We start from the raw sequence: 14,988 nt of genomic DNA on the forward strand, positions 1-14,988 counted from the left end.
TTTAATAAAAAGGGTTACAACAATTCTAGATAAATCAAGTTGTTTAGAGCTGCTCCTTTACTTTTCTAGCCCATATTACCACCTCTTGTAGGTCACTGGTCCCTCTCTCTCTCCCTGCCCTTAGCATTGCCTTATTTCTAACAATAATGCTTCAGACCAAAAGGAAATCCCGGGGAAAGAGAAACAAAAGTTTGGCAGCTCTTATGCAATTACTTTTATTTAAGAATGTATTTTAAAAGGCTGTATATAAATATCTCTGAAGTATTTTCCCCAAATGCAGATTATGCACATTAACCTGTAAACTGACAAGATTTTATAATATTGATGAGGCATCACCACTTCCAGGACTGCACTCCCCTGAACCTCAGCTACATAAACACTTAAGTAAAGATAGGTGTTACAGGGATAAAGCTACAGGCACCAAGATTTAAATAGGACTAGTCTTAACAGAACTCCAATCTTCAAACAGTATCATTTAGTTAAATGAAGGACCTTCATAGTAAGTTGTGCACTGGGGAAAATAATCAAAGTGCAGTATTGCTCTTTTTAAAATTCAATGGTTTGTGCCAAAATAGAGTACCAAAACTAGTATTAGATACAAAATAAATAACTTTGTTGCACTTAAATTTATCAACCACACAAGGCAGTTTTAAAAATATTAAATAGACCATGCAATAGGAGATGTCTCATGCATGTTAACTTCTCTATGAGAAGTTTCCAGCTACAAAGCAGCAACTCTTTTGGAAACTTTTCAAGTAAACAACCCATCCATCCTTAAAACAAAACATTTGTAAACTTACACTTATGGAAATGAAAAGTCCACTTACTGGATAATTTTGCCATCCTCCTGGACTTTAGAAAGTTTTAAAAGCCCTATTTTTGTTTTGAGTTTCACATTTTGAAATTCCTCTGAAGCCCCTTCCTAACTTCCCATGTCTTAAAGCTTTTCTGGTTCATTTAATTAGCTATGATTTGATTCTGAGTTTATGCAATCAGTTAATCCTGCTAGGTTTCTCACACAAAGAGTGTTGAAGACAAAAATTAGCATTTTAAGATCCATTGTAATTCTAAATCCCTTTAAGAAAAAAAAAAGCTATGAGTAAGACTTACAGCAGGGTAAGCCCTAATTCTTGCAAAGATTTCTGAATATATGCAAAGTAAACATAAAAGTATTTGCAAGATAAGGGCCTGAAATAGCATCTGCATGGTACTTGAGAAAATTGTACTGCATACTGATATTTGTCCATTATTTCTTTGAAGGGACTTCAACTTTAAGTTTAGTCATTCTTGAAATTTTTTTTACGAATTACATACTCACTCTTGCTAATTTTTGCAATAGTACAACCACAAAGTATTTTGCTCTCTTGTTGTGGCAGGAACCATATACACACAGGTCCCTTGAGAACAAAGAATTTCTGCTACTTTTTCTCCATATAGAAAGCTTCTTGGTTTTCCTTGGTTACAGTTCAAAAGCTACTAGCAGCATTGTCTGAAATACTTTGTAAACTCAGAGACAAGGCCACTTTAAAATGGTAGGGCAGACACATTCCATCAAAAGCATGTTTTTTAAATTAAATGCAAGCTTATTACTGAAAGTCTCAAATGTAGCAGATAACTGTTGATTTTAAATCTTTTGCATTAGATCTCACATAAAAAATACAACTTATTTCAGATTTATTAAGCAAATTTTGTTCAGTTATCTGCTGTTAAGTGAGGACAATACCCTCTTCGTTGACTAAGGATAAAACAACATGTATAAAAAGGAGTAAAAAGGAGTTCGACTATTCAGCATTTTATCCCTTCAAAAAGAGCACAATTAAACAAGTTTCTTTAAAAACCTTCCTCCAAAAGTTGAGACTTTAGGAACTTCTGGTTCCTTGTATTTTACAACCTGCCAGTAGTCAAAAGCAGAAGGCTGTAATATTACCACATTTACATTCCAGTTCCTGTATGGTTTTCTTTACCAGACTACAACTCACAACTATCACTCCATGTTCAATTCAGAGTGGGGGAAAGCATCAGGAACCTGAAAACATGTAGACACCACCATGCTAGGCACCAGATAAAAATAGTTGGATTCATTTTATTTTTAGGGAGAATGTTGTTAAAAAGAAGCTGTAGCTATAGCAATTCTCTTAGCTGAACACCAGTGCATTTCATGGTAAATAAAAAGGTACGGATGTATTGGTTGAAAAACATGAATGGGACCCTTCCAGGGCCTAATGTGCTTTTTTCCTTAATATAAAATTGGCTTTATAAAATCTTTTGGCTGCATGGCAGGAACTACAGTAATGACGGCATTATCAGGTGTCTGCCCGTTGGAGAAACAGCAGAGGGGCCACAGCAGCCTCTCTAGCTGATGACAAATGGAATCATAGGAATCCATTAGGAAAATGCATTTTAAAGTAGACACCAGTGTAACAACATGAAAGAGCAAAAAAACAAAAAAAACCAAAAAACAAAAAAAAGTTTTGATTGCAGTAAGTCTACATTAAAGATAAAATCCACAAATAGTTTCAGCAATAGCACTGCTGTTATAAACAGCAGCAAAAGAATCTTAAGTGGACAAATAGATAGTATTCAAACAGGAAAACTGCATTTAGAAAGGTGCTTTGAAGTACTCAACTGACTCAGTTTAATAAATAAAATTAAGCTGAACATTACCTGAGCTGTCTGTATTAATACGGCTACACCTTCTCTCAGTACATACTATCTCCACCACAGGTTCAAGCTCATGGTTACATTCCACTTTCAAGTCTTCAGGGTCTGCTAATAAAATTTAGCAAGAAAATGTGTGCATTTTATTGGCAGTAGCATGTTTGCACACCTATCAACTCAGGTTTTCATCCCACATCCGGTTGACAAACCAATGGGGCAGAGGTGGGTTGTGTGTGTTCATTATTTTTGAATTGCTAATACCTTTAAAACATGATAGAGCCAGCACACAATGTATGGTCTAGCAACACTTAAATGGAACAGAATTAAAATGGTAGATATTACATGGCTAAGACTAGGCTTCATTGTTTGTTGGGCAAGTCTATGCACAGTCATGAGTACACAGGTTTTTGAAACCGTGAATAATGGAATGTGACAATAACAGAAGTTCAATTGAAGTTAGTTTTTCGTAAATGTCTATTAGGAATTTCTACAGCACTGACTTGGAGGGGCCAGGACCCTCCAACAATCCCAGCTTGGATAGCTACACCCATTACCACAGCCAGATCAGGATCTACAGAGGTGTTGGGTTCCTTCCCAAAGAACTCCTGAATAACTCTGCGTATCCGGGGAATACGGGTGGAGCCCCCTACTAATACAATCTCATCCACTTCTGTCTTGGGTAGATGTCCTTCCTTCAGCACCTGCTCAATGGGCACAAGGATCTTCTGAAACAGGTCCTCATTCAACATTTCAAATAGTTTTCTTGAGATTTCTATTTCAAAGACAACTTTGACAGTGTTGCTCTGTGTTTGTGAGAGGTCATCCCTTAAAAGGCTTATCACACCGTCTTCCGTTTGTGAAGGTTCAGCTGCAATTACATTTATTTTTATCTGTTCTCTTTCTGAAAGTTCTTTTAAGTCCTTCCTTTCTGGCATGGTAAGAGAAACTCTGACAGGAGAAGAATTGTGTAGAGTCAAATTTAACTTGACTGCTTCCACAGCCTGCCTAAGTCGATGTATTTCTTCCTTTCTGGAGGGCACAGAGCCATACATTTGATGGATTTGATCATACAAGTATTGCAGCAATCGCTGATTAAAGTCCTGTCCTCCAAGTTTGTTGTTACCTAAGACATAAAAATGTATCAGATCACTCACAATATTTCAGAAGACAAAAAGATGCCCTTTGTCATGTGCAGGACATTATCATGGGACTGAGAAAAAAAATGTCCACAACTATAGTGCCAACAGCCAATGTCACAACCAGAATTATAATCATTTGGGGATATTTTGTTTTTAACGTGCTTCACAAAAGAAGAATGTTCTCAGGATTCTCTGTTTCAATTTGCATAAGTGAAAAAGCAAGGTGGTGGGGATTTCAGAGGAATTATTTAAAAAATAATCCACCAGAACACTAGGAAGGGTTTGGTTAGTAGAGGGTAAAATTTGAAATGGAAAATATTTGTGGCCTGCTGTGATACTATGCAAGTCTGTCTTTTCCATATTCCCAGCTCACACTCCAAGTCTTAGTTACTGTCTACATCTCTGCCCATATTAGACATTTTCACTAATAGTAGCAAGATGAAACTCATGAAAGATTACTGCCTCAACTCCTGGAGCTGAACTTCGTTAAGGCCTTATTGTATTTTAGAGCCTTCATATCAAAATCATATACTAAGGGACATTAATGTACACTGATAAAGGCTACTTCTGAGTCATGAGGTATCTAGTCTCTCAAGTTCTTCCTGTGGAAACGCTGATTCCCAATAGAAGTTATTTCAACTCTTTGGATCAGTAAGCTTCAAGCTCTAGTAATGGACCCATCCTACATTAGGCTTTATAGGTAGCTGGTGGCATAGTGCACTCATCCCAAATTCCCTCTGAAGGTGTTAGATCCACCTTAACCATCCTTCCAACAGTTTTCAAATACCTATGCCTGCTCTTCAGAAGATTGGCCTCTTGAGTTTTCCAATGGAATGGGCACGGCCCATAAATATTCAGTCCATCTTTTTTTTTTTAAACTGAAAATAGGAGTTCATACTGTCCAACAGAACCATGTTGAAATGGCTGACTACATTTATTACTTTTTGTTTTACTAGACAGCGCAGCAGGTGTCAAAGCTCATTGAGTCAGGAATATCAACAATAGTACTCAGCCTCAGGTCTGTCTGAACTCAGGTTATCAGCAAAACAATTGTGTGTTCACTACATAGGCTTACAAAGCATCGCTGCCAGAATTCTTTGCCAAGTGATGAATCATTTTGGCATATTTGTGTTACAAAACCTGTTTCTGGGTTAACAGTGTGTGAGCGCTCCACCCCTTAATGTCTGAGCTGCAGCTAGGCACGAAAGGGGACTGTTCTAAAGCACCTTTCAATAATATGACAAATCCCCTTGACTCAGACAGATGGACGTATTAGAATGCTTTGAAACGCCACTAGCTCCAGAGACGACAATTGTAGAATGCACAAATGCTCAGGTTGCCTGTGCACAAATGTTGACAATGACAGACAGCTAGACCACAGCTTGTTATGTTAAAATCATTCAAAGAATGGAAGAATTTCTCTTAATTAAAATCAGTTGCAAACCTAATTTTAGAATTATGGAGAGTAGAAATAACATTCAGGGGACCAGTAGGCCACTAAAAGTTATGTCAATCTCAGCACATCAACTTTAGCATCCCTTTACAGGTGACTTTTTTTTACGTGTAACCACTGAAATTATATAGAACTAGTTTTTACTTAAGAAAAAAACATGTTTTATTGAAGTAGGGGTTACTTATCCTTACCTGCCATTGCTCGTGTCAGAAACATTCCTCCTTGTTTATTCAATAATGAGACGTCCAAAGTTCCTCCACCCAAATCCACTACCAGAACATTAAACACATCCGCTTTATGGAGACCATAAGCCATAGCTGCAGCAGTGGGTTCATTAATTACCCGCAATATCTCCAACCCTGAAAAAGCAAAACAAGTTAACATTTTCTCCACACAACTGATAACTCTGTGTAGTACAACAGATTCTACTTAGTAATCCAGCCCAGTTGCCAGCAAAAAGCTGGCATTATCCAACAGTTGCCAATGAGTGGAAGGCAGGTTTGCAAGGCTGCAGCCAGGGAAGGAAGCACGGAGCTGCACCTCCCCTCCTCACTGCAGCCCTGCAAACCTCCTACAGGCAGGACAGCAGTAGAGAAGGGGGCTACAGTGCAGAAGTTGGGGCTTTCTACACGGGGACAAAGAGCTGCACAGGACCTCTCCCCTCTGCTCTCCAGGGCTCAGCATCTCCCAGTGTTTCTTCCCCTGGGTGAAGTTCCCTGGCAGGACACAGTCCTGAAAGCCCAAGGAAAGATACTGTGTAGCTCCAGCATCCTAGCTACAGCTCTCCCTCTCTGCTACTACCCTACGAGGCCAAAGTCCCTTACCTCCTGTGCACAGGCAGGTTTGCAGTACTGCAGCCAGGGAAGGAATGTCAATGGGACGTGATTTGGTTAGAAGCAATATTTTGCTGAGAACCAAAGCTGTTAGTATCTGGGTTGCTATTAAGTGCAATCTATTGTATGTTTACAGTATTCTATTAAATTGTGTCAATTTTTGTTCAGATTGAAGTAAAATATAAAATGTTTGATGGAAAAAGTTCACAGGGAATTCTACATGCGCCATGGCTTTCACTTTTTTTGTTTTTAAGGTAAACTTGGAATATTCTTATATTTACTTTTAGAGCAGTCTGTCAGAATAAACACTGACTGAACAGTTCCTTCACTGTGTTTTCTCAGAGAAGGTGAGGTGGGATGGTTTATCATCTTGTTTTTATCTGAGTCTGATTTATTTCCATGAAATTTCCTGTATAATTGTCTCCACTTGAAAATTTCCAAAAAACCTTCTTCCTTTAGTGATACTTGAGAACATTGCTATCTGTACTTGTATTAGCCAACTGCACTTCATGTCATTGGAGAGTTCCCTGCTGTTCCTGGTGATTGCTAATGCTCTGTAAAGTGATTTCTAAAGTTTTCTGCCATGGACTCTCCCTTGCTATTCTACATTTCACAAACAACTTAGTGTAGATGAGTAAACCTCAGGATAATTCAAAGAGTAGAGGGAAAAATACTAGAAAGAAAGATGTATCACCTGCAAGGTTAGCTGCCTTAATAGTGTAGTTCCGTTGCCTTTCATCAAACTCTGCTGGCACTGAAATGACAGCCTTGGAAACTGGCATGCCAAGGTACTCCTCTGCCATCCTCTTTAATTTCAATAGCAGTTGAGAGCCAATATACTCAGGTGAGACGTTATATGTTTCATTGGTTGTCACTGAAAATTCAGCTGCTCCATTGTTGCTGAAAATCTGGGGGGAAAGGCAGCACAACCCACAAGTGTGAAATAAGCCCACCTTTCATTTAACAGAATGCTTTTGTGAAACTGTACTTGGATATGTAGAATACCTGCTTACTCCAGAATCTACTATGAGTGGTGACTTTGCCAGTCTAAAACATTCTATGTGAACCAATTTTCTTTATCTTCCATTATAAACATTATAGGACATAAAGGCATTCAAGTTGCCAGAAAATGTGCCTGAAGTATTTTTGCCTATTTTGCCCAAAGACACCAGTGAGTCAAAATCCAGCAGTTGAGTCACACAATGTCAGAATTAATAATCCTACACAACAGCACATCCAAGGATGGAAAATAGTTCTTTTGAGGCGAACCCTATGTCTACTGCTAAAGCAGAAACATGCAGGATGCCTCAGGAGACACACACATATATAGGTACTTATTCAGTCCCCATCAAAGCAGCTGCTGAGTGCTACTGTACCACTGAAGATTTATTTTATGCAGACTCCCTGCACTCACTATTAGCAGTGACACAAGAGAATGATTTCCGATGCCTGACTTAGTACCCATTGTGAAGTACAGTAACTCCTCACTTAACCTTGTAGTTATGTTCCTGAAAAATGCAACTTTAAGTGAAAATGTTAAATGAATCCAATTTTCCCATAAAATTTAATGGAAATGCAGGGGGTTAGGTTCCAAGGAAATTTTTGGGGGACAGACAAAAGGCATTATATACTGTACAGTACTGTACTGTGGTTGGTAAGTGCCCCGCCTTACTCCGCACAGGCACAGCCCGCTGCAGGTAAGGACGCTAGAAAGCACCTTTGCAGCAGCAGCTTCCCCAGAGAAGAACAGGCTCAGACTTTGAGGGAATACTCCAGGTCTGCCTCTTCCTGCCCCAGGTCCACTCCAGACCCAGCTCTTCCCACCCCACTCCACCTCCTCTCTGGAGCATGCCACATCCCCCCAAGTCCTAAGCGCTATTTGGCGGTGGGGAAGCGCTGGGAGGGAGGAGGAGGAGACGGAGAAGTGGAACTTGTGCAATGCTCCTTGTAAAGTCGCTGCTCTTCCACAGAATCTTACAAGCAGGCAGCCAAACGACATTATAAGGAAGCACTGCACACCTTTAAACGAGCATGTTCCCTAATTGGAGCAGGGACATAACATTGAAACAACATTAAGCAGGATGATGTTAAATGAGGAGTTACTGTATCTTATTGTGCTAGTTTCAGCATTAGTGAAAGACACAGCTGTGGAACTGTTAGTTTCAGGTCCATTTATAATTGTAAACCTCATAAAAAAACAAAAAAAAACAAAAACAATGTGTAGATGGGAAATTGTAAGTGTGAAAGACTAGCTATCCATAATCATGAGAAACAAATGCATTGAGAACAAATTATGAAAGCTGTGTATTACATAATATTTACAATTCAATTGATATATACTGAAAAACACTATTTTGGTTAACATCTTATACATTATCAGCAGGTAAGGTCCTACTTCGTTTTGTGTCACAACACACAGCAAGGCTAAAACTCAAGTAACTACGGGTGGGGGGTGGGAGGGAAGAGAATGATTAGTACCCTAGAAATACTCTCCCTGGAGTGCATTTCTTGTTGTATAAACTAGAAATAATAAAAATAATTGTGGTCAATAGAGAAGGAGGCTCTATTTCGGAGGAAAGATTCTTGCATGTTTCAGTACCCTCCTGCTCAGAACAGAAGAGGGTCATATGTACTGCATCTACAAGCCATCACATTTAGTGAGTTCAAATTTGGCATTTGCCAACATAGTTACTCCCATTCCCAAATACTCTTCTCGGATCTTTCCTTCTGCTGTGAAACCAGTTGTTTTGCTCAAGTTCCAAATCCCACTTCTCTGTTTCAAGCTCATATGACAACACATTAAAGTATCATAGGTATAAAAACAACATAGGGTATAATAGCCAAATGCAGTTAATCAAGAACAAATACCTGTACAAAATAACATTTTATCTTTATTTTAAATTTTTGCAATTTGTATGTGTGCTGATTGGATCCAAAAAGACCATATTTTCAGTTGAAGGGACCTCAAGAGATCATCTAGTCTAACCCCCTGCTCAAAGCAGGGCCAATCTCCAAATCCCTAAATGGCCCCCTCAAGGATTGAGCTCATAACCCTGGGTTTAGCAGGCCAATGCTCAAACCACTGAGCTATCCCTCCCCCCTGAAATGCTACATTCAGGGTTCTGCATTCTGATGATCAACCTGCCAAAGGCAATTGGATCCACTCCCTCTGAACACCATATATATAAAACTGTAGTTTGTATAGAATTGGTGAAGATTGCTGTCTGTTTACCTTAAATGGATATCTGCTACTTTCATTTTTCAGCTCTTCTGGAGTGAAGATTTTCCCTATGAATCTTTTGGTATCATATACCGTGTTCTGTGGATTAGAATCTGCTAGTTCTAAGCCATCATATCCCACGTACACATCCGTTTCTGTGAATGACACTATGCTTGGTATGCTGTTATGCCCACTTTCATCTGAAATAACTGTCACCTGCCCAGTTCCAGAAAGGAACACGCCAACAGAGCAGTAAGTGGTGCCAAGGTCAATCCCAATCACTTTTGGTGTAGGCACAGGTAGATACTGTTGTGCCAGATAGCCAGCCAACAAAAGAGCCAAGACAGCTGAACCTGTGAGTGATAAAAAGACAGTATCAGAGCACCCATCCAAACAAATCTGGAAGTTCTTCAAAGCTATAATACTAGTTGTGACAGTGGTAAGGGCCAAGGCCATAAGAACTAAAACTCACAGCTGGAAGCCAAGCCAGCTCACCTGTATGTTAGTTTTGTTCAAAATAGGTATTAGTCTTATAATAATGTATTTAATGTTTAGACTATGAAATGTTTGTAAGTTGATGCAGGCATTAATCTCACTTGCAATATCGGCATTCCATTCTATAGGGAAATATAGAAGTTTTACTTTATAACCTTGAAAATGTTTGCTCTGAATTTGTGAACCCAGGCATGGGAATTGTGTGTCTCTTCCCTCCGCTGCACATTAAGACAACTTATCGATATTAAACAGACCATTAAGAAACATCACAATACAATGGATTGGTGAATGGCCCTCTCACCTTGGAAATGCTACATGCAAGGGAGCTCCTCAAATGGACTGCAGGGCCAAATGTAAAAGATAAAATAAGATCACAAGAAAATTTTTCATTTCTTTGCTGTCTGAACTCTCACCAGGCCAGAGACACTTAACTAAAGCAGAGATCTCCAGGGCCCCGAAACCGAACTGACAGATTACTATCGCTGTCATCTTTAGCAACCATAAATGGTATGCTTGCTCACATCTGTAAATAACTTTCTTATTTCTTTTTCCTAGTTAATAAGCCTTTAGATAATTTATTACAAGACCCGCTACAGATATTGTCTTTGGTGTAAGATCTAAGGGTAGATGATGAAGGGTACCTGACTGGTCTCTTGGGACTGGAGGCAACCGGAATATTTTGTGTTTTATCTAAATGATCATTTATCACTAAGTCCAGCTTGCCTGGGTGGCAAGATAGACCAGAGAGCCCAAGGGGATACTCTGACACTCCATGGTAACACTAGTACAGTGGCAGTGGTCTAGGAATTCATATTTGTTACTGAGTTGGTGAAATCTAATTATAGAACAAGTCACCAGTTCGGGGTGTCTGCCCTGTTTTTGACAGTCTGCCCTGAGTTAACATTCATGGCCATGAATCACTCAGACAGTATGATATTACTCTGTTGTATAAATCCCTCCACTGATTCCACTCAGTATATATCTTAGTATATATTTACTCTGATGTAAAAGTGGAATGTGAAATTACATTGTGAAACTACTTTGTGCTTAGTCTCATTTCCTCAGAAGTCAGTAGCAAGCTTGCATCTGGCAATTCAGGCAAACTGCCAGCCACTGAAGTGTAACATAGACAAGGACATAAGATTTGTGAAAGTTTAAAGAAAGGAACAGTAAATCAAAACAACAAAATAATATTGCAAAGTGATTTACAAATACATACCTCACATAGAAGATGAGGATTAATTAGTAAGTATAATCCCTACATTACAGACACAGAAAATAAAGCAGAGGCTAAATGAATTGCTCAAGGTCACACAACAAATCAATGACATAGCCAGAGTAAGTTCCCAGGAGTTCCTGGCTACCAGTCCAGAGCTCAAATGACATCTCTCTATTTGGCCCTCCTGCTTTTTTTGAAGAATGTTAATATAAATATACATACAAAACATGAGTTTCCCATGTCAATCAAAGACGAGTCATATATGTTCCAGAGAGCAATAGCCCGATGTACTGGTATTGGAAATTCATTCTAAGCATAAAAGGCAGCATGGAAGGTGGCACAGAGATGGGAGAGTGAAACTGTTGACAAAGCCAAGATATATGATAAGAGAAGAGACCCAATATGTAAGCTGGGCAGGGTCAAGACATGTCTCAAATGCAAGTACAAGATATAATGCGGTTCGATATAATGCTAATTTGGATAAAACGTGGTACAGCAGCGCTCCAGGGGACAGGGCTGCTTTGCCTCATTATATCTGAATTTTGTGTTACCGCAAGCAGTTCCTCTGCGCCTGCCCGTTATTTGCTGCAGCCCTCCGCGGGGCCCAGCTCACCTCTGCTCCACCTCCTCCCACGAGCGCACCGCAGCTCCGCTTCTCCTCCCTCCCAGGCTTGCTGTGCCAATCAGCTGTTCGCAGCGCAAGCCGGGGGTAGGGGGGTGGAGGAGAAGCGGAGCTGCAGCATGCTCATGGAAGGAGGCAGAAGCAAGCTGGGGCTAGGGGTAACAGGGGGCACAGAGGAACCACTCTCCGCTCCAGCTCATCTCCACCTCCTCCCCGAGCGTGCTGACGCCGCTCCGCTTCTCCCCTACCCCCTCTTTCCAGGTTGCAGGGCCAAAGAGCTGATTGGCGTTGCAAGCCTGGAAGGGAGAGAGAAATGGAGTGGCAGCGGCACGCTCAGGGAGGAGGTGGAGATGAGCTGGAGCGGAAAGCGGTTCCTCTCCCTACCCCAATATAATGCAATCTCACCTACAACATGGTGAGATTTTTGGGCTCCTGAGTACCGCGTTATATCGGGGCAGAGGTGTACTTTATAAATTGCACAAAGTGGAATCAGTAGAGGGATTGAAAGAGGAGCAAAAAGGTAGGATTAATGGGCAAAGATGATGTTAATATATGTGTTTCTGACAGATGGGAAGGAATTGTATATTTGCTTATTTTAACAGTTCTTCTTCTTCACTGTGTTTGAATGATTTTTTTTTTGGCGGGGGGGAATACTCCATATAAGACCTGTACCAAATGGATGTGTCACAAACAGAAATGATTCAGGCATAAGTATCCAGAAAAGCTAATTTGAGAAGATAAGCTTCATGCCTCAACTTGAAAATACTGAGTTTATGAGATAAGTTCAGTGTCCCACATCTCTGACATGTCACAGGCAAAAACGCTAGACAAAATAGTCTTTGAGAACCTTTTGAAGTTGAAGCCATTTTGCTGTAACCAAATGTAGATCATAACCAGGAATACATACAAATCTCTGTGATTTGACTGGCCAGAGTTACATGAAGATTTACATATGAAAAGAAAACTTAAGAGCTTGTACCAGATAAGAAATAAGGAAGAGCTTTTAGAATAATAAATAAAATACATTTAGGACGACAGACTTTTGTACCAGTCAGCACTCTGACAGCAGGATTTGACAGTAGTTATGACTACAGACTTCTCTACACAGAACTTTTTCTGACTTACCCATTTAGGTTCCAAAATAAGACAGTCCACACATGAAGGCAACCAGGAGCAGTTACCGTGCTTTAAATTACACTCAAGCTTAATCCATGTGAACCATCAAAGGCAGACAAGCCCCGAGTGTTACTATTAACCCCATAACGTGCCATCTTCAGCATCTATTGACCAGTAAGGTGCTAAGATGAAGGGCTAAGCCAGGGAAAGCCCCCTCGTGGGCCAGGATGGTTTGTTTACCTAGCGCGTCCGCAGGTTTGGCCGATCGCGGCTCCCACTGGCCACAATTTGCTGCTCCAGGCAGCAACCCGGGATATGCTAGCCACCACTTCCTGCAGCCCCCATTGACCTGGAGTGGTGAACCACGGCCAGTGGGAGCCACAATCAGCCGAACCTGCGGACGCGCCAGGTAAATAAACCGGCCCGGGGCCTTACCCTGGTGAGTCACATGCCAAAGGTTGCCAATTCCTGGGCTAAGCACTCAAGTTTGAAGACTAGGCCCTTCATATGGACCCCCAAGAAGGGGATCAGCAAACACCTGTGACGGCTGGAAAAGGTTATCATAAGAATGGCCATACTGGGTGAGAACAAAGGTCCATCTAGCCCAGTATCCAGTCTTCTGACTTTGGCCAGTGCCAGGTGCCCCAGAGGGAATGAATCAAACAGGTAATCATCCAGTGATCCATCCCCTGTAGCTCATTCTCAGCTTCTGGCAAACAGAGGTTAGGGACAGCATCTCTGCCCATCCTGGCTAATGGCCATTGGTGGACCTATCCCTCCTTGGAATTTACCTAGTTCTTTTTTTGAACCCTGTTGTAGTCTTCTTGGCCTTCACAACATCCTCTGGCAAAGATTTCCACAGGCTGACTGTGCATTGTGTGAAAAAAATATTTCCTTTTGTTTGTCTTACAGCTGCTGTCTATTAATTTCCTTTAGTGGGGCCTAGTTCTTGTGTTATGTCAAGGAGTAAATAACACTTCCTCATTTACTTTCCCGACACCAGTCAAGATTTTATAGACATCTGTCATATGCCACCTCAGTCATCTCTCTTCCAACCTGAAAAGTCCCAGTCTTATTAATCTCTGCTCATGTGGCAGCTGTTCCATACCCCTAGTAATTTTGTTATCCTTTTCTGAACCTTTTCCAAGTCCAATAAAACCCTTTTAGGTGGGGCAACCACATCCGCATGCAGTATTCAAGATGTGGATGTACCATGGATAGTTTCTGTCTTATTAGCTAGCTCTTCCTTGATGATTCCCAAAATTCTGTTCAGTTTTTTGATTGATGCTGCACATTGAGTGGATATTTTCAGAGCACTATCCACAATGACTCCAAGATCTCTTTCTTGAGTGGTAACAGCTAATTTAGACCCCACCATTGTATATGTATAGTTAGGATTATGTTTTCCAATGTGCATTACTTTGCATTTATCAAGATTAAATTTCATCTGCCATTTTGTTGCCCAGTCACCCAGTTTTGTGAGATCCTTTTGTGGCTCTTCTCAGTCTGCCAGGGACTTAACTAGCTTGAGTAGTTTTGTATCATCTACAAGTTCTGCCACCTCACTGTTTACCCCTTTCCCCAGACGATTTATGGTAACATGTTGCCTAGGACTGGTCCCAGAACAGACCCCGGGGGGCACCACTATTCACCTCTCTCCATCCATCAACTCTGCTGCTCCCTTATGCACGTTACAACTCAGGGCCGGCTGCTGCCGGCCAAGCTCCCCCCGACCCCTGGGCGCAGGCGGGGGGCTGGCAGAGCAGCTCGGCCTCCCCAGGCCCATCCCCAAGCCCGGGGGCTCGGACTCGCCTCCACCCGCCCCGGCCCCGCTCGCTCACCCAGCACCGTCATCTCGCCGGCCATTTCCCCCGCACTCGCTCCCAGCTGCTGCTGCTGCTGCCGCCACCCGACTTCCCGTCCTGGGCCGTTTGCTGACGCTCCCTTTCTGACGGTAAGAGGTTTGGAAACCCCCGCTCCGCCCGCGCGGCCCCCTGGGAAGTGGAGTCCGCTCACCGCCCCCTGCCCAGCGCAGCTGATGGGCCGTAGAGACCACAGAAACTACAACTCCCGGCAGCCACCGCGAAAGGGAAGGTACGTCTCCGCGTAAAACGTTGTCAAGACACGTGTCCAATCATCTTCCGCGTTCTAGTGCGCAAGCGTAAAATGGGACGGTGCTCTGCAGGCGCCTGGCTCGCAGTGTCTGCTGGGGCGAGTAGGCTCATTGATTCAT

The 14,988-nt window shown here is 41.6% G+C and overlaps 1 protein-coding gene across 4 annotated transcripts in view; it reads right to left on the reverse strand.

Moving 5' to 3' along the window:
• The window catches only part of HSPA13 (heat shock protein family A (Hsp70) member 13), a 46,097-nt gene extending 31,360 nt beyond the window's left edge, over nucleotides 1–14,737 (reverse strand). For 3 of the 4 annotated variants that reach the window (XR_007775125.1, XR_007775128.1, XR_007775124.1), the window contains exons 1-5: nucleotides 14,597–14,737; nucleotides 9,316–9,656; nucleotides 6,778–6,991; nucleotides 5,442–5,609; nucleotides 2,665–3,781 (exon numbers count right to left, since the gene is read on the reverse strand). Coding sequence is in view for 1 of the 4 variants with exons in the window: in XM_050959130.1 (XP_050815087.1) it covers nucleotides 3,105–3,781; nucleotides 5,442–5,609; nucleotides 6,778–6,991; nucleotides 9,316–9,656; nucleotides 14,597–14,621 (1,425 nt within the window). In the remaining 3 variants the exon portion in view is untranslated. Of the gene's footprint in view, nucleotides 1–199; nucleotides 3,782–5,441; nucleotides 5,610–6,777; nucleotides 6,992–9,315; nucleotides 9,657–14,596 lie in introns of those variants that run through there. The other variant, XM_050959130.1, reaches the window with a different exon arrangement.
• Nucleotides 14,738–14,988: the final 251 nt, after the last annotated feature.

Source organism: Gopherus flavomarginatus, chromosome 1 (assembly GCF_025201925.1).
Source record: "Gopherus flavomarginatus isolate rGopFla2 chromosome 1, rGopFla2.mat.asm, whole genome shotgun sequence".
In the NCBI taxonomy this organism is placed as follows: Eukaryota; Metazoa; Chordata; order Testudines; family Testudinidae; genus Gopherus; species Gopherus flavomarginatus.